We start from the raw sequence: 20,394 nt of genomic DNA on the forward strand, positions 1-20,394 counted from the left end.
TACATTTCGTGGTCGATTGACTATTTTTTTCTTCCAAATAAATTAGTCCGTGGACTTTAGCTGGCTATAAAATAGTCAAATCTTTGGGATCGTGAGTAAATGTAAATCCATTAATGGAATCTTAAAATAATTAAAATATTGTAACAATTAATCAAGAATAAAAATAACAGTACAGACTGTACAGTGAATAAATTAACCAAGTAATAACAAGTCACATAAAACAAAACAATAGAAACATGACAAAGAAAAAGATGACCTCAATTGAATAGCCAGTGAATTTAGTAATAGTACAGTAGGAGTGAAAGTGATGCTTAATAACTTTTTCATAATCTGTTGTGAAACAAAAATCACCGTGCACAAGCAATAATATTAGATTTATGTATCGGTTAATTACACCAATAAAGATAAAAGACGTGAATAATAATTAAATTACTTTGGCTCATCAGGGTTGAAAGTGAAGATTTTAATCGGCAGATTGCGTTTTAGCTTCGTTAACTTCTTTTTCAACTCGGCTGTGTATTCATCAGGCATGTTAGTTAGTTTCAATTCTGAGAGAGTGGCTAACTTGGGTAACTCAGTGTTAGTTGCTGTCAACTGCAAACAGCACCTGATTTCAAACGTTCTCAGGCTCGACATCACTCCTTCCTTCACCTCCAGTTTTTCCAGATTAGGAAGATTCCAAAGTTTCAAAACAAGAAGCTTGGGAAATCCCACTGAGCAAATCATTTCTTTTTCGCTGTAAGAATTGGCAAGCAAACAGAGAAATTTGAGTTCTGGAAGGTTATTCCCTAGCATTTGTATTATTTGGTTCCCTATTTCAAGTTCCGAACTTGATAAGGTAAGTTCAGTGAGGCTTCGTGGTAGATCAAACATGACAGATGATCTTCGTATCTTTCCTGCCAATGTTAGGCTTGAAAGATGTGTAAGATTATTCAAATGTGGCACGTATAGCTCCTGGAGTTGGCTGCTTTCATTAATGGATCTCAGACTCAAAGATCTTAAGTTAGTCAGTTGTTCAATGTGTCTTGACAAACCTTCTTGCAGTGTCGATTGGATCGTTAGCCGCAGCTTTCGAAGGTTAACTAACTTTGGAAGACCATCCATCAATGCCCCACCTTCATGATCCACAAGTACGCCAGATAACTTATGAAGATTGTTTGGTGGAGGCATGTATTTGATTCGACAACTCCCGTTCAAATGCAGATTTCGAAGCTTCTTCAGTTTCCATATGGAGCTAGGAAGCTTTTGCACTTGAGTATGCTTTAGGTCCAGAGTTTGGAGATTCGACAATTGGCCTATGGTTTTGGGGAGCTTCTCTACTTCAGTCCATCTTAGGCCTAGATATGTAAGCTTCTTTAGATTTGCTATGATGTCGGGCAATTGAGGCTTGTAGACATGTTCGAGATCAAGAACAACTAAGTCAAGTAAGCGCCCTGTTTTAATGGCTTTGCATAGGAAGTTTCGTATATCTAAACCAGGCTGATCTCCTTCGCGGGTATCAAAGAACATAATAGAGAGAGGAGAACTTTCCTCCGGCAAAAGATTTGAGTGGTCCAGACGATGAATTCTCCGACTGAAACCAGTGTCTTCATCATCGAATCGATAGGCAAGTTTCTGCTCCATAGTTCCACACAAGGACCAGGAGTGAGCTGCAGTGTTGTTTGTTCTGCTGGCCAGCCAGAGTTCTCTTAAAATGCCAGGAAATCGGCATGTCAAAACTTTCCCATTGAGCTTTTTTTCGACTATTTGAATGATGTTACGGCCAATTAACTCCAGAAGATAATTGTAGGCATCTTTTTCCTGAGTTCTCACTCCACTGGTGTTATCACTTTGTGTCAATCCTCGAGCCACCCATAAAGCAACTAGTCTCCTTGCTGAAATTTCAAAGTCCCTTGGGAACAGTTCAAAGTAGGAGAGACAATTTTCAAGATCTGGTTGAAATGGCAAGTCTTCTTTAATGGTGTCCTTAACGGCCATCCATGGTGTTTGATTCTGACCTTGAGTTACACGCTGCAGCACCACAGACAACTCCTCCTTAGTGACTTCCTTCCCTGACAATAAATATCCAAGACGTAAGATAGCAAGGGGAAGACCTCCAGCCTTCAACACCACCTTTTTCGCAAGCTTGACATCTTCACCATCTTCATCATTAGAAGGACACGAGACTATTTGTGTAAAAAAATCCCAGCTCTCTTCTCTGGTTCTTAGCCGAAGCTGGCGGATACTGCTCAAATTCGAATTCACATGAGAAGCTACGACTTTGTGACGAGTGGTGATCAAAATAATAGGTCTAGCGTTTCCAACTGAGACCACCGCAGGTTTGAGTATATCCCAAGCTTCTTTGGACCCCAAGTTGTCGAGAACTAGGAGGTGTGGCTTCTCATCACGATTTAAGTAACCTTGCAACTTATTGATCCAGTATTCGTTATCACTCCTTTCATTTTGGGTATGGAGGATCTGATTTCCAACATTGCGGAGTAGTGAAACATTACTCGTCTCTTCCGGAACATAAACAAAGTGACGAGCATGAAATTTTTTGATAGTAGAATTATGGTTTAAGAGTTCTTTGACGATAGTTGTCTTACCAACTCCTTTCATACCAACAACAGAAATGACTGAGCCGTATTGATTAGTATCACTGATCATTTTCAAAAGTTTCAGTATGTCATCTTCCAAACCAACTGCAAAGCATGATTCTTTCATCACCTTAATCGTGTACACTTCTTTGCATAATTTGAGATGTTCAAACGCTTCCTTAATTCTCCTTTCTGTCTTCATGGAAGGCATGACTTCAGAAGCTAATTTCCTCAAAAACTCAAGGCAAGTTTTTCTCATATTAATGGCAACATTAGTTGCCTCTTCTTCTTCCAATTGTTTACATGTATTCTCCAATTCAACAGACAGATCATTGTCCTGGGTACGAATCACAGAAGGCGCAGTCACCACATCTAGGAAGGAATCTCTTTCTCTCTTGATAAAACTAAAACCATACCTTTGTTTTGTTTCAAGGAGATGAGAGATCTCTTTGTCAACATTAGTAATAATCTTATCCAACTTGCGTCTCAGAAATCGATAATCAGTGACGATAGCGAGCCATCTCTGCTGATCTGCTGCATCTTGCAAGAATGTATTGACGTCGTTCAGTGATCGAGCATTGATCAGTTGTGCCTCCTCCACCCAAGCCTTTTCAAGTTCGCTATCAAATCTGAGCTTTTGTAAATCTTTAATGAAAGCTCTCAGTAGTTGCAGCTGCATTACCAAGGAAGAAACTTTATCTTCTACCCCTCGAAACATGCCTGATTGTGATTCCACAGTAACCAGGCGTTCTAGGACCAAAGCAACCGCCGAGCGAGACAGAGGCACTGGACGGATAACAGAGCTCTGCTCTGCCTCCTGAATAGGCCTGTCTTGCAAACTTCGGACTTTCATTCTCGACTCCTCTAGTTCCTTAACAATGGAGTTTGTATATTCTTTCTTCTGCTTAAGCTGGCTTGTTATCTCCTTCTTGATTCTATAAATTCCAAGGGCTAGCTCAACTATTGGTATGGACTTTTTGAAGACTAGTGAAACATACCATTTGATCAAATTAGTTCTAGCTCCTTTTGTGGTTATGAGTTTCTCATAATCATCAACATAGCGCTGCACATCTGAGATCACCTTTGCCTCTTTCATCAACCACTTCTTCTCTATTTCACTCAATGTTTGAGTCATTCCTCTCAGATTGAGCTCTGTCTCCCACGCTTGATTAGCTCTCTGCTTTATTTCTTCCACTGATTTGTTAGCCGTCTGGAAATCTTTTGTAAGAGCATCCAGCAACCTCCATTCTCTTTTAATCCACCTGTAGTCATCTAAATACTGCACAATTTTGTAGTTTAGATAGATGAAGCCAATGGAAAACACAAAGAAAATCCCCAAAGATATTTCAACAAGGTCTTCATGCACGGGATCTTGGTCGTTATTCGAGCAAAAGGGTATATATCTCAACGTCTGATTCATGACTCTCAAATATAGTTAGCATAGAAATTTAACACGCTAGCTTAGAAAGTTTTCTTGTGTTTTTTTCCTCTTGTCGTGGAGAAGAGTACACATTGTGGGTTTATCTCAAACATAGTTAAAAGGGTATGTATCTCAACATCTGATTCATGACGCTCACAGGAAGTCAACAGATTTCGTTCTTTTTTTCTTTTTTGAACAGCTCATAATCAGAGAAACACAACTTACAAGTGGATGGAATGACTTCAAAAAGTCCAAACTAGAGAGATATGATGAGTTATTCTCGGCCATGATCTATATGCATGCATCACAATATTCCCGCTGGACCAATTAGAAAACTGAATCCAATAATATATAACTGATTTAGCAAATTTTTTTTTTTAAAAAAATATTAATTTGGCATGCTGAAGCTTAATGTCTTAGCCTGTTAAATTAACAATTTTTTAAGTGATGTTAATACATAAATTATTAATATTGACATGTAAATAGTTGCAATTGTAAAAGTAGAGCACCTTGTTTGTAACAGTAGGTTGGGAAAGCTGTAAGCCTTTAACAAAGTAAATAGCAGAACTCAGGTGATATATGAAGTTCAAATTAGCTTACCTTCTTCACCGCATTATGATATCAAGAAGAAAAACGTAAAGAAGAGACTAATCCCATCCCAGAATTATACCGAAGTTAAATGGTAAAAATCCCATGCATCAACTAAAACAAAACAAAAAATCATGAACATAGATTAGAATATTTGAAACAAAACAGATTCAAATTTTGAATTGGAATCTTAACTTAACAAGTGACATGTGAGAAGTCTGTGTTAAAACTTAAATGAAGTTCATTGTTTGTTTTTTTCATTATGTTGCTTTTTCAAAGGACCCCACCTGTTCTTTTCTTTCTTTTGGTTTTTCCTATCTGTTATTTCGCTGAGGAAAATAAATAAATAAATAAATAAAAAACAGTCTATACTAATCACTTAAATGGAGAACTGTAACGAGTACCTTTATCATCTTAGTAGTGGTTCCCCTGTTTTAAGCACAAACAGTAGCTACAAAATTCTCCATAGACTTTAAAAGAGCTTTGCTGTGACTGTTATCCTAGTTTCCTGCTGATGTTGGTCAGAAGTATGATTTACTTTGTCAATTTATAAAATCTTTCCTCTGCCATTGATTTTTAATTCAAATATTTGATAATGAATAATAACAATAATACAAGAACTAACCAACTTTCAATAATCTTAATTCGAGTTCATGAAATTTGCAGGCATCACCAGTTTAATATTGGCCAAGAAAAGGAACACAATGCAAATTTTTCCGGAAAAGGCCAGAGAATTGTGGAACAAATGCGAGCTCCGGGCCCTGGTTTTAACTAGCCTTAGTCTACAGATCATCCTCATTTTGATCGGAAATTGGAGAAAACATTCCACCAGCAACAAAATCAGGATGGCTCTATGGCTTGCCTACTTATCGGCGGACTCAGTCGCCACAGTTTCACTTGGGATACTCTCAAACAACCAAGAAGATAATTCTACTAACTCGGGCACAGGCTCAGGACAAGATTCCACAGACCCAAACTACATAATTATGGCATTTTGGGCTCCATTTCTCCTCCTCCACCTTGGTGGACCAGACACCATCACTGCTTACGCATTGGAAGACAATGAATTGTGGCTCAGGCACTTGCTTGGGCTCTTTGTTCAAGTGGGAGTAGCTTTTTATGTCTTCCTCCGGGCCTGGAACTCCAATATGCTGAATTTCTTAGCGATTCCAATGTTCGTAGCTGGTATTATCAAATTTGGAGAGAGGACTTGGGCACTGAGATCAGCCAGCAACGAGCATTTCAGAGAGTCCATGCTTCCACAACCTGACCCTGGTCCTAATTATGCCAGATACATGGAGGAGCTGTGTCTGAGAAAAGAAGAGGGTTTTCATGTTAAGTCGACAGTCATCGAAGCTAGCGAAGCAAGGGGTACTCATCGCGAAATCAGGAGAAGTACTAATTCAAGCACGGATTTGGTTCGCAAAGCTCACAGTTTCTTCTTAACTTTCAGACGGCTTTGTGCTGATCTTATCCTCAGTTATCATGAGATCACCAAAAGCAGATCCTTCTTCCAACACATATCTTCTGATAAGGCTTTTGAAGTGATTGAGGTGGAGCTGGGATTCATGTACGATACCTTTTACACAAAGGCAGCCTTGATCCACTCATGGACTGGTGCATTTCTTCGTTGCATCAGTTTTTCTTCCACAATTTCAGTACTTTTTGCATTCAAGTTCACCAATAAAGAAGCATACACGAGAACTGATGTAAATATCTCTTACATATTGTTGGTTGGAGCAATAACCCTAGAGGTTTACGCAGTAATTGTAATGATTACTTCAGACTGGACAATGCTGTGGCTAAGTAAGCACAAGAAAATTATTGCGGCAGTCCATCGATACAAATTCATTTCCAGGCATAGGTGGTCAAATAAGTTGAGACAGTACAACTTGATTGGTATATGTCTCAAAAGTGAGCCACCAAAGCTTATGGTTCTTGCAAAGCTCTTAAGCATTGATAAATGGCTTGAGAAATACATACACATGTACGTGACAGATGTGCCCAAGCATTTAAAGGAACTAATATTTAAGCAGCTGAAAGAGAAATCTAGTGGTGACAATAATGATTTCAGGGGCTGCAAGGAATTATGTCGGAGCAGAGGTGACCATGTCCTCAAAAGAGAGAACTTATACGATGAATTTGGTTCAACCATTGAGTTAGAATTCGACCAAAGCATTCTTTTATGGCACATTGCAACTGACCTATGTTACTATTCGAGTAATCCAAGAAGAGAAACCAGTGCTGATCCAAACCGAGACGTGAGTAAATTGTTCTCTGACTACATGTTGTATCTCGTCGTTGTTTGCCCTTTCATGCTGCCAAATGGGATTGGACAGATAAGGTTTCAAGATACGTGTGCAGAGGTTTTGGAGTTTTTCAACCAAAGGAAACATAAGAAAGATCCCAAGGAAGCTTGTCGGATGTTGATGGAGGTGAATACTGAAGTTCATCCATCTGAAGTGAAAGGAGACAGAAGTAAATCAGTGCTGTTTGAGGCATGCATTCTTGCAAAAACTTTGGAATCACTTGAAACAGAGGAACGCTGGAAACTGATCAGTTGTTTGTGGGTCGAAATACTATCGTACGCGGCTAACCAGTGTAGGTGGAGTCAACATGCTCAGCAACTTAGGCGAGGTGGGGAGCTCCTCACTCATGTTTGGCTTCTTATGGCCCATCTTGGCATAACAGAGCAGTTTCAAATTTCCAAGGGTCATACAAGGGCCAAGTTGATTCTGCACTAGGAGGACTGATTTACAAATTGTACATAAATTAAGTTTTCGGATAATAGCAAAAGTAATACTAATATGTCCATTTCCTATTGATGGTTTTATGCTTCTCTTTTTGCTAATGTGAAGAGTTATTATCAAATCTAAAATATGTAACGAATGTTTTAAAATATTCTAAGAAATTTGTATGAGAAATTAAGAATACTTTAGAAAGTTTTAGGGAAAATTTAGAATCACTTGAACTAAGATTAGATAGTTCTAGAGTTATTTAGAAAATAATAAGAAATAATTAATTAGTTAATAAATTAGAAAAATTCAAAAATATTTAAATACATTCTTTGTAGTTTATAAATAGAAGTGAGATGGTGTGCGAAAAAAAGTTCTAACTATGTAAAAATATAATAGTCTCTTAGAATTATTGCGTCCAAGATATTTTAAGTTTGTATTAGTACTTTATTAAAAAACAGTAATTTTCTTACTCTAGTAAAGGGTGCCCACAATTTTGTTTTCTTCACAGCTATCGACATCATTCTTTAGTGATAAATTCACTTTCATAATCATATTTCTAAATTATTAATGGAACCCAACATGAGGGGATGAATGTAAGAATTTCGAGACAAGTGTAAGTTTTTGGTTGTGGTTAGGACTATGCCTCCACACAGTAATGTGTAGATATTTTCTTTTTAAAAAAGTAATGTGTGTGACTGACATAAAATAAAAAAAAAAAGTGTGACTGACTTCGGTCTGTGATTCAATGTTTTTGCTTCGTTCTTACCCAATTTCATAGTAGCTAGAAAGATAAGAGTGGGACACGATGGAATGGGCGGTCCTGACGGATGTAGCAGCTGGTGCCAACCTATTTGGGGTTTCGCCGCTGGATGAGAATGCCATCTCCGCCGGTTCTCCAAACTTTGGTTTGGTTCTGCTGACATATTTTCTGGAACACCAAAAGGATAATACAGCAACCAAGAAGACAAACGCATTCTTTGATTTTAACCAGTTTGATGCCCACTTGTGTTTGATATTTTGTTTGACTTTGTTTTGGCTTTACGTAAAGCATATAACATTGTGCCGAGTCCTGTTGTGTCTTTCTCTCATCACAGCAGGCATTTTCATTTTTGTAAACTTCATAGCATTTCAACTCCTGGACAATGACATCAAGTGGATTAGGAAAGAGTCGGCGCTGTTGCGTGCCATTGTGGATGATGAAGCTGCAATTTCTTCTTTGAGTAACCAAGTGAAGAATAAAGGGCATCAACTATGGGATACTGGACTAGACTACAGTTCTAGTACAGCAGAAGCTGTTGGGCTAACTGGATTCGAGGTATCTTGGGTAAACGATGCGAGTGAAGTTGTTGTCAAGGCAGATAAGCTGATCAAAACCTTTGAGGATGGAAGAAATAATAAATTAAAGTTCAACAGAATATCTTTGTCTTTCTCAACAATGATCAAGTACTTAACAGATATAAACGAGCTATTTCTTAATACCACGCAGGTCAAGGATCGTATAAACAGCAGTTTTACGGTGAAGAAAGCACTTAAATTACACATCTGCGAGTCACTGGAGAAATCATGGTCTGTTATAAGAACGCTTCTGGAGAGGCCTATTGAAGAACACGAGAACAAGTTGGTCAACTCTATACTACAAACTGGGGCAGGAGGGCTGATATCTTCTGTTTTAAAGGAAGTAGAAGCTGCTATCAAAATGATCGATCGAAAAAGTTTAGACAGCATTAAAGGCCAAACAGTTGAGATGCAACTGATGCTACTCTGTCCTTTCTTGCAACACATCAAAAATCTTCGCCTGGAGAGCCAAATTGAAAGGGCATGGTTGATGGATTTATATGAAATCGTGAGCAAAGCCAGGGCTGCTATCGACACCTTTTCAAAAGTATCTTCTTCACTTCGATGTAAGTGGCTTAGAGCTCTATATATTCTCAGATTTTGCAGAGCAAGGCGAAAGTTTAAGGCAGACATGAAGTACATTGATGCCAGCTTCTCTGACCTTTTCGAAAGGAAGGAAAAGTATGGTTTCCAGTTCATCATACGAGATCCATCAAAATCCAAACACCGTTATTTTCATGAGACAGATTTTGAAATTAACTTTCCATCCCTTTTACACAAGTTTCGCTCTTACCTCAAGACGGAGGGGCCACGACTAGGCTGGGTCTTCGATAAGCTTAGGTTGATATGTGACCAGATGGAGAAAATGCTTAATCTCTTGAATAATGCAAACTCAACTGCTGCAATTCAAAATATCAGAGAAGCTTGGTCGAAGCAAATGGAAAATATTGTAAACGCAGTTATCAACTCTACAACAACATTTGTGACATATGCAAAGAGCAACAATACATTGTTGATTACACGAGCTAGCCTTCAGCTTTCCCAAGAAATCGACCAAACCAAGCATCATATGTGTGTTCTCCAAAGAAGCATAACAGCATACAGCGGCGAGTTAAGAGAAGATTCAAGCTTAGTAATTGGTCTAGAAGAAGATGTAGAAGCAGTTGTTTCACAATTGACTGCCAGCATTACTGATACTGAACATCAAGATTGCAACACCGTTGGCGTTTTTTCAATAGTAGGGATGGAGGGCATAGGTAAGACAACCTTGGCCAAAAAGATTTATGGTCATAGAACTGTTGTGGCCCATTTCCCTATACGTCTGTGGCTTTCTATACCTCAAGATTACGACGATCAAATTTCATTTCTCGATGATGTAATGGTACAGGTTATGGGTCAGCATGGTCTTATTTTGGAAGAGAAACTCGAACACTACAAGCAGAAGATAGGCCATATTCTAATGAAGGACATGTTCTTTCTCTTTCTGGACAATATCTCAACAAATAATGTTTTTGATAAAATAATGGAAAGAATGTCCTTTGGGAAAACAGAAGGGAGCAGAATTCTAATCACGTCACAAAATGAGAATGTGGCTTCAGTAGCTGACCCAAATCACAGTAGTTACAGCACTCTAAAACTTCGTCTACGAACCACAGATGAAAGTTTAAGCTTGCTCAAACAGATGGTGTACATTTCTCCACAAGAAGAAACAATTGCACATGATATTGCTAGAAGATGTTTGGGCTTACCGCTTAACATCATGCGTGTTGGATATATGATGTTGAAGCAGAACGCCACCGCTTCTGAGGCTCTTGCCACATTACCATTGTTAAAAAGTAGTTTCACAGAAACTGGACAGAGGAAGTTTCCTTCACATATACAAAAACTACTAGAGAACTTTGAAATCTTTCCCAAGGACTTTGATATCCCTGTTAGGAGATTATTGACGTTGTGGGTCTCAGAAGGATTAGTAGAACAAAGTGGAGATGATAACGAAACTCTTGAAGAAATTGCAGAGAAGCAGCTTTATGAGCTGATTGATCATGGAATTGTGCAGATAGTTAAGAAAAATACCAGCGGGAAAGTGAAGACATGCCGCTTTCCATGTACAAAACAACCACGATATCTCCAGTTTTCTCATGATTCACCACAAAAGCTCATGCACCTTCAAAGGCTCGCTCATCATTTTAACAGAAACGGTCTCAGCCTTTGTCTCATCCACAGTGATATTGACTCAAAACTTGATGATATGGGAGACCATAATAGACTTCACTCTTTTCTACCTTTCGATCCTCAACAGGACGATGAACCTAGAGATGACATTGGTTGCTTTCTTCGCGCAGGCAATGAATTTCTAGAAGGTGGCTTTGCAAAATGTACTTTTGAACTAGACTACAAAAACCTTCACTCCTTTCTAACTTTTGACCCTCGAGAAGGAGAAGAACCTGGAGAAACAATAGGAAACTTTCTTTGCAAGGGAATTCAACTTGGTCATTTTCAACAATTGGAGGTTCTTGATCTTGAAGGCGTTTTCAAACCTGAATTGCCCAACAGCATAGGAAAGCTTAGAAGGTTGAAGTATCTAGGCTTAAGGTGGACTTACTCGCAGAGAATCGCATCGTGCATAGGTGACTTAGTGCACCTTGAAACCTTGGATGTGAAGCATACTTATGTCCGCTCTCTCCCCAGTTCCATCTGGAAACTGCAGAGACTTCGAAATCTGTACTTGCATCACAGCAACCGATGCAAATTTATGCATCATCCAAGAGGCAATTTCCTGAAGAAGCTTCAAACTTTGTGGGGTGTGTTTGTTGATAAAGATAGCCCTCTCAAGGATTGCCTAGACAAGTCAAACGATCTGAGGAAGTTAGCAATGGTGTTCCACTTGGATGGATTTGAGCAAATGAGATTGTCATCGCGAATGTCTAAACTGAAGCGCCTTCAAACTCTAAGACTAAGATCGATTGATGAAACAGGTAAGCCCAATAGCCTATTCTTGAGCCCTTCGAGCCTTACCAATCTCTCTAGGATAGAGTTATTTGGGAGGATAGTGAATCCTCTCCTTATAGACGAACTCACTCACATTCACAAACTTACCGAGATTACCTTATCAGCCTCAGCTCTTACAGATGATCCAATGCCTAAGCTAGGAAAACTCCCCAACCTTAAACAACTATACTTATATTCTGACTCTTACAAGGAAGCAAGCATGGTTTGCAAGAGTGACGGATTTCCTCAGCTTCTAGTCTTAAAGATATGGAAGATAAACGATTTGAAAGAGTTGATTATTGAAGAAAAAGCACTGCAAAAACTTCGGGACTTGGAGATAAGGGGTTGTGAGAGATTGCAAGTCCCAGATGGATTGAAGAACTTGAAGACACTAGCTGAATTGAAGCTAACTGACATGCCAGAGGAATTTTCAAGAAAGATTGTACGTGACAAGATGCTAATTTGGGGTGACATTACTCAGTCTCCATTGATCAATATCCTTGACAAGGACAGTTGATTGAGTTTTAGTATGCTATGTGGCCTTCATTCCTTTTCTGGTGTTTAGCTATGACTTGTAGCAATTTGTTTATTTTATTTTGATACGTATGCTTTCATCTTTGAGTGAGAGTTTGTAATCCTGCTGTTTATTTGGCTTGTTTCCATCAGAACATTAAGGGTTCGTTTGCTACGCCGTATTAGACTGTATTGTATTGTATAATATTATATTAAATTATATTTTATGTAAAATTATTTGTGTGATTAACTTATATGGACACCTAAATATATAATACTTTAGTATAAGTTAAAGTTTAACATAGTATTATATAAAAATATAATATATATATATATAATCAAATTCAATATAATACAATACAATACTACGTTGCAAATGAAAACTAAGTGATCTATTTTAATTATACTGTCTACATAAAAACTGTTTCTTGAAGCTCTTTGTGGGATCCATGATCCAAAATGTTTAATGTTATAGTTGCTTATGCATTTCGAGTAAAATTAATTCCTAATTACCTATATTTATCTTACAAAATATGTGACCCATAAATTTTACAACCCACGAATTGGGTTGCATTTCATATTTATAAATTATGTACCGTTTTTCTACTGAACTATCGTTTGCCCCTAATTGTCGTTCGTTTTTATGTTGTCGTTTTACAGTAAAGTTATTTATTGAAGAAAAAAAAAAACTGTATCGTTCTCAAATTTTGTCGTTTCCCATTTTCACATAAAAAGTTGTCGTTTTTAAACCAAAATTGTCGTTTTACATCAAAATTTTCGGGAAAGAGACGTGTTATGAAGTTAGAAAATTTTTTATTTTATAAATTAAAAAGAAAAAAAAAAAATCACCTATTTAGGGATTCTCCGCATCCACTTAAGTGACCATAACTGGGAGATTTTGGGGAGATGGAAGGGAGAAGCATCACCAGCCGCACCTTCCCTTGTTCACATCCTACGAGAAACAAAATTACATTCACCAACTCATCATATTCATAGTTTCGTCAAAAAAGAAACATCATATAGTATTTATTTTCACCAACAAAAAAAAAATATAATCATCTATTGAACTCCAAACTCACTTTGTACTGTCTATATTAAAAGACACTATACAACCAAAAATGTTAATTTATTTCTTTAACAAACACAGGATTCAACTCAAGGAAAAAGAGAATGAACCACTTACATGTACTCTAATTCTACATTCTAAAGTAGGAAACCGATCCCAAAACTACATAATAATAATAGACAGCATTTCAGCAAAAAAAAAAATAATAATAATAATAGACACAGCCAACAGAGAATACCACTTTCTGTCATAGGAAGAACTCCTGCCCGTACAATGCCATTACGACTCAGGCATCTTGAACCCAAATCTTAACAGTTTTATCACCTTCGAGGTCAGCAGAGGCAATTTTGTTCTCAATAGGGTGACATGAAACAGAGATGACAGTATCAGTGTGACCTTCAAGTCTCTGAACCACATTCTTACGAGCGACATCCCATATGTAAACACATTTATCCTCTGACCCACTCACAATGTATTTCCCATTTGTCACGGAAAATTGTAGATGTTATGCAGTATGTTTTGTTCACATGCCCACTGTAAATTCTCAAAAACTTACTGGTTGAGTAGTTCCACACCTTCTGCACCCAGGAATAAAAAAACCCAGTTAAGATTAAAAAGAACCCAACAAGATAAGCATTTCAACCACAAGCAATAACATTGCAAAGCCATGTAAAGAAATCAAGTTTTATCTGGCCTTCTATTTAGTAGCTAAGCAATTAAAGATATCAAAAAAAACAGAACTAACAACACCCAATATACTACTATGAGCATGTTAACTAATCCTAAATAGAATCAATCTTAAACAAAAATGATGAGTGGGATAAGATGACTAAAAAACTGTCATCCTTTTCTCAATATTATAAAACTTTTTCGGAAATTAGAGTCTCAAATAGGTAAACAAACACATCAACATATAAGAAGGGAAAACATTTACCTTATTATCATGATTTTAAATTTAAATGTACCTTACAAGTTAGTCATAACAACGAGATGTTTTACTTGTTAATCTTATCATTCATTTTCAGATTCAGTCATAAGTAACTGTAGCATACAAGATTAGAATGGGCTACTTATTACTCAGATCATTCATTTCAAAATTCAGTGATTAGCAAATGTAGCTTACAAGCTAAACATAACAATATCAATATGTTTCAAAAAAAAAAAAATAGCTAAACACTACTTGTTACTCTATGAGTCGTCCTAAAATATTGTGCAGTAATTTTTTGCTAGTAATACTGTAATAGTATAATACCATTATACGATGAATACCAATTGATGACTCAGCTAGTATAATTCAATTATTTAAAATCATTTGAAGCAATATACAAGATCAAATTGAGAAGGGATTTACCAGTGTGTCATTAGAAGTGGCAACTAGTATGAACTTGCCATTGGGGGAAACTTAGCGAAAGACACAGCAAGGACCTTATCATCAATAAGAGTCTTCAAGCAAGCACCAGTGGCAGAGTCCCAAATCTTGCAGGATCCATACCGGAGACAATGAGCGAACCATCGGGATTAAAGTGTACGGAAATAACGGGCATAGAGTGAGCCATAATGGAGTGAAGGCACTTACCAGTTTTGACTTCCCATATCCTAAACGTTTCGTCGAAGGAGCCAGAGACGATGAGGTTAGACTGAGACTTGAAGTTAACGCAGAAGACTAGGTCGGAGTGGCCACGAAGGATCTTGACGCGTTCCCCTTTGGAGGAGCGAGCGTCCCAGATGCGAAGAGTGCGGTCGACGGAAGAGACCTAATGGGAGTCGGAGGACCAGGAAAGGTCGGAGAGGGTGCCGTCGTTTGAGAATTTGACACATGAGATGGAGCGTTCGTGGGCTCCAAGCGTCTTCAGGTACCGGTAAGGCGTGTAAGGCGCCGCCTCCATTTTTGTGCACGAATAAGAAATAAACAAAGAATTAAGGGACTTAATATAGATACGCTAAAACGAAAACAAGGGAGAAAAAATCTCGTCAAAAAAGATCGTGCACGAGTTTGATTCATGATCTTGAATGTCTTCATTTTAAGGAGGTGTGAATGTGATACTGAAATAAAATAGAGACTGAAAATTTTGAAACTGCTATCGGTTTAACTGTTTTTAGAAACTGTTTTATTTTAATTTTTTATATAGGAAAATTCTTTTAGAAATTATGTCTCATATTTTGCCAATGTTATTCTTCCAGGAATCAATAGTAGCCTTCAAGACTTCCTCATCTGCTAAATATATTGGTTCATGCCCATGTTCTCTTTATTGTGACGCTGGTTGTAACCTAAGTAAATTAAGATTCCATTCATTTATATTACTTTAAAAAGTACATTTGTGAAAAGAAAAAAAAATAAGAGACCGGATGATAAGCAAAAGAAATATTTCACATATTATGAAAACTACGTTACAAGGATACCTACCCTGCCTATAGAAACATATTATTCTTCTCTTTTTCAAGCCATCTTTGAAATAAGTGGCTTTATTGTTGATGTGCAAGTGTTGTAGCTGGACTAGCTAGCTCATCACATATATCTTTTTCACTGCACAATCAACCTAGTCCTAGCATGACCATCTGTAACTTGAAACTGTTTGGTTATGCCAAGATGAGCCATAAGAAGCCAGACATGAGTGAGTAGCTCGCCACCTCGCCTTAACTGCTGAACATGTTGGTTTTTCTGACATTGGCTAGCTGCATATGACAGTATCTCCACCCAAACATTGCATATCAATTCCCACTTCTTTGTCTTCTCCCATTTTCGATCTGTTTCTAGAGTTTTTAGGCCATGGACAAGGCGGCATGCGTCGAATAACACCGACTTGCATCTATCTCCTTTCACTTCTGATGGGAGAATTTTGGTGCTCACTTTGAGTAATGCATCACAAGCCGTCTTCTCATTGTTTACTATAGATTTTCTCTCTTCCAAAAACTTGACCGCCTCAGCACAAGTGTCTTGAAACCGGATTTGTCCAATCCCATTGGGCAGCATGAATGGCCGCGTGAGCAGAATATACATCATATACTCTGATAAGTACTTACTGATCTCTTTACAATCGTTCAAGCCTTCATCCACATCAGTGTTGTAGAACAAATTTGTTGCAATATGCCAAAGAAGAATGCTTTCATCAAATTCTCCCATAACACTCCAGCCAAGTTTTTCATCACATTTCTCATTTTTAAGAGCAGTTTCACCTCTATGATCACATAATTCTTTACAATCCCTAAATTTATCTGAGGTATCTCTAGATTTCTTTTGAAGCTGCTTACAGATCTCCTCTTTCAGCTCCTTAGTAATGCTACGGCTCTTGAAATAGTACCCATATACTAACTCATCATAAAAACTTATCCAGGGTTTCAGATATTTAGCGCCTATGCCAGGCCTATATCTAAGGCAAAATTTTATGAGGTTGTATTGTCCAATTTTATTGGACCATGTCTTGTTTTTGGGTATCAACATATTTGGAATATAGGAAATAGGCTGGTACAAGAAATCAGCAATAATTTTCTTACGCTTGCTTACCCATAGCATTGTCCAGTTAGAACAGAGTAGAACAAAAAAGGTATATATCTGAAGAATGGTGGAACCAGTGAGCAGTATGTAGGTGATGATGACATGAATGGTGGAGTGAGCTTCCTTGTTAGCCACGACAAAGGCCACAAATACAGAAATAACACATGACAAACTCAAGAAATGGAGAAAGACGCCTAGTTTAGAGTAGAACGTAAACACTTTCGTGTAGAACACATCGTACATGAATCCAAGCTCGATCTCGATCACCCTGAACACTTCTTCACATGATCTGTTTTGAAAAAAGGATTGGCTATTGACAATGTTGTGGATGTTTAAGATCAGGTCAGCGAAAAGCGGCTTGAACATGTTAAAGAAGGTGTATGCGTCTAACAAGCTTTTCGAATTGGGAACTGTAAAGTTTGCTGGAGCAGAATTAAGATGATGGCCTACTTTAGGCATGTCAATTATTCTTCTTGAAGACACTTGAAACCCCTCTTCTCTCTTTAAACTATACTCATCCATGTATCTGGCATACTCAGGACCCGGATCAGGATCAGGAAACAATGATTTTCTAAAATATTCACTACTTGCACTCATCATAACCCAAATCCTAAGTCCAAGCTTGATGATGGCAGCCACAAGTATTGGAAGGGAGAGATAGTTGAGCAAATCTTCAGACCAAGCGTTGAGGAAGATGTAGAGAGAGAATACGAATCGTGTGGAGAGAACAACAAAGTTTCGCAACCATAATTCGTTATCTTCCAAGGAATAAGCTGTCATGGTGTCAGGGCCGCCGAGGTGAAGAAGTAGAAGAGAAGACCAAAAGGCTTTTATAACGTAGTCTGGGCTAGGATCCTCTGCTGCACCTGCATCGGTTCTTTTGGTATTGGAAATTAAGGTGAGAGAGAGTACTGCAACCCAGTCGGCTGATAGATAGGCCATCCATATACAGCATCTGACTATGCTACTAGTCCAATACATTCTTCTTCTTCCGGCTATGGTCAATATGGTTTGAATGATAAGGCTAAGGACAACCATTGATTCGATCCTCCATTCCAACAAATGTTTAGTAAAACTTTCAGAAAAAACTGGGGGCATTTCTTTTTTTGAGCTTCTCTACTTTCTTATTCAGCTCATTCAGTTCAGCTGCAGCCACTTGTAACAGAGAAGTAAAAAAGCAACGTACTATATTCCTTTTCTTTTGGAATGAATGGTTAGATAGTGCTGCAGCCAAATAAAAGAACAATGTGTTTAAGCTGTTTCTCTGGTTTTCTTTTACTCCTCAGTTTCTCATCTCTGTTTTTCTTTTTTTGGTGTTCTTCTGTTTCTTCGTGTTCTTCCCATTTAAATTGATGGAAACTAAATAATAAAGTAAAATAAAATATGTTTTGATGCAAAATTTGGCTGTAGTGGTGGCCTATTATTGTGTTTTTGTTTAGTTTGCTGTGAATTATTATAATTGTATGGGGTAAATTTCCGTAAATGCCACCTATGTGTTCTGGTTTTATGAAATTAAATAAGAAGAGGAATAAAAAAAAAAAGTTTTCAACTGGTAGATAGAATATTAAAGCTGGCACAGTGAAATTTTAGCAATTATTATTGAATGAATTAAAGCTTGCCAATTAATTCATTCATAATTGATGTCAATTAACGTTCCTAATTAATATGAACTCACAAGCATAATAATTATTAATCATTATCTAAATGTTTTATATAAAAAAAAAATTATATCTCATAGTTACAAATGTTTAATCAGCATAGTGCATTATGTAATAATATTGATGTTGGGCACTAGTTAGTGGTGTTCAACACCTGTTGATTGCGAAAATTTATCAAATGTATATTTTCAAAGACAACAAGAAAAAGAAAAAATATTCTCAAGCTAAATTAAAAAGTCCAATGAAAGTAAAAATGGTGGGCCACCCTTGTCCCCGGTCGTACGCTCCCCTCACCTCCCCGTGCTCTCACCCCTGCTCCCCGTTCTGCCTCACCCCTGCTCCTCGCTCCCCTTCACCCTGCTCCTCTCTCCTTCCCCCCTCTACCTCATTCTCCTAATTGGCCAGGTGCATGAACTCTATGGGTGGAAACAAATGTAAAGGGGGATACTTAGTCTGAATTTATTGAGTGTCTTCCTAAGTCATAGGAGGATGGCAAGTCAAAAAAATTAATGACTGAGAATGAGATTGTTGGAGCAAACACACCTCAGATAGATAGCGATTGTACCACAACTACGAGTAATGGAGACAAAGTTTACCTCACTCGAAGTACACATGATATAGACAATGTTTGTCCTGTTAAAAGTACAGAGGACACTAAGTCACTTGATACGCTCATCTTCATAGTATAAAAGGAATTTTGTCCTTTTAAACTTGAAGGGCACATGTAATTCAAAATTATAGAAGCATCATTATACATAGCTCATTAAAACATTGTAAAAGGGAGATTCTTTGGAATATTAATAAAACAATAATTTTCTTAAAAGATTGGAAGAAGTTTTATTTAATCACTTTTAATCTAAAGTTCTTTATATTCAACTTTGTCTTAACAATTTGTTGGCGAGTTCTTATCGTCAACAGCGCCTTATAATTAGTTAGCGATATTCATTAAAATTTATTTTAAGTTATATGAAACTCGATATTTAATTACACCAATAACAATATAACACTGAGGAAGATACTAAGCACCAATAATATCTTTTAGCATTTTTGATTATGTAAAATGGTGGTTAGTCTACTTCCAATTTTCTACTTTATATTAGTCGTTAGCACAAGTCTTTATATAATATATATACTATTTATATATTAATTTGAGTACCTTCAGTCAGTCTTCCTAACTAACAGACTTGCTAATTTATAAGTGCTAAAATACAAAGGTTCCAGCTTTCAGATTCCATGCATGATGCATCATGCATGGTACCACCTACTGAGTTGAAAATGTTCCTTTTTTCCTTTATTTTTTTCATCCATTCATCTAGGTGGACGAAAATAATAAAAGACCCAAAATACTTAATAACATGCATGGAAAGAGAATTGTGAACACAAAATATGAGCATCTATACAATGATATTGTTATAAGACCGTGTCAATACATAGTTATTACTATAGTTTTATATAGAATTTATTTAATTTAAAGCATGTGGAATACAGTATTAAATTGTACTTCTAACGACCATGGCTGTCGAGAAGTCTTAAAATAAATAAATAAATGAAAATAATTTGAATCCTCTTGGTGGCTACATGGTCATTGTGTATTCGTCAACCAAATAATAATAAAAAAAAAAAAAACAATTTTTTTTAAAGGAACATTTTCATTAAATCATATGTTAAGCAAAGAAGAGACAAAAGACCTTTTTTTTAAAATATCAAAATTTCAGACGTTTTTGCACTTCAGAAGCATTAGAAGTAGGGACATTTTCTTTTTGAAATGTTAGGAACTTTTGGACTTCAAAAATGTTGTAACTATTAATATTAATAAAAATAACGACACAGTCGAATCGAACATTACTTTGTGTTAATAAGTCATAAAACAACCAACCAAGTACAGTAGTAGAGGTCGAGATTTAATAACTTGTTTAATGTATGTCGTTACAAGGATCAAAAATCACCAAGCAAATGCAATCAACTTATACCAAAGAAAGTAGAGAAAATTTGAGAGAGATTTCTGTATTGAATCTCTGT

At 37.1% G+C, this 20,394-nt stretch overlaps 4 protein-coding genes and 1 pseudogene across 4 annotated transcripts; 2 read left to right on the forward strand and 3 right to left on the reverse strand.

Annotated features, from left to right (window-relative positions):
* Positions 1-138: 138 nt before the first annotated feature.
* Positions 139-4,988, reverse strand: LOC115704535 (probable disease resistance RPP8-like protein 2). Its single transcript, XM_030631736.2, has one exon. The coding sequence runs from the start codon at positions 3,994-3,996 to the stop codon at positions 430-432; it is 3,567 nt and encodes a 1,188-aa protein (XP_030487596.2). The 5' UTR covers positions 3,997-4,988; the 3' UTR covers positions 139-429.
* LOC115707090 (uncharacterized) lies at positions 4,915-7,519 on the forward strand. Its single transcript, XM_030634934.2, has 2 exons — positions 4,915-5,111; positions 5,251-7,519. Exons 1-2 carry the CDS (start codon positions 5,099-5,101, stop codon positions 7,326-7,328), a joined length of 2,091 nt encoding a protein of 696 aa, XP_030490794.2. The 5' UTR covers positions 4,915-5,098; the 3' UTR covers positions 7,329-7,519.
* A 608-nt stretch (positions 7,520-8,127) lies between these two features.
* On the forward strand, positions 8,128-12,162 carry LOC115704536 (probable disease resistance RPP8-like protein 2). The gene has a single exon (XM_030631737.2). It carries the CDS (start codon positions 8,128-8,130, stop codon positions 12,160-12,162), a length of 4,035 nt encoding a protein of 1,344 aa, XP_030487597.2.
* A 1,058-nt stretch (positions 12,163-13,220) lies between these two features.
* On the reverse strand, positions 13,221-15,490 carry LOC115707092 (COMPASS-like H3K4 histone methylase component WDR5B; annotated as a pseudogene).
* A 255-nt stretch (positions 15,491-15,745) lies between these two features.
* Positions 15,746-17,755, reverse strand: LOC115704537 (uncharacterized). The gene has a single exon (XM_030631738.2). The coding sequence runs from the start codon at positions 17,753-17,755 to the stop codon at positions 15,746-15,748; it is 2,010 nt and encodes a 669-aa protein (XP_030487598.2).
* Between the last annotated feature and the right edge of the window lie 2,639 nt (positions 17,756-20,394).

The sequence above is a fragment of the Cannabis sativa genome, chromosome 1 (assembly GCF_029168945.1).
Source record: "Cannabis sativa cultivar Pink pepper isolate KNU-18-1 chromosome 1, ASM2916894v1, whole genome shotgun sequence".
Taxonomy (NCBI): Eukaryota; Viridiplantae; Streptophyta; class Magnoliopsida; order Rosales; family Cannabaceae; genus Cannabis; species Cannabis sativa.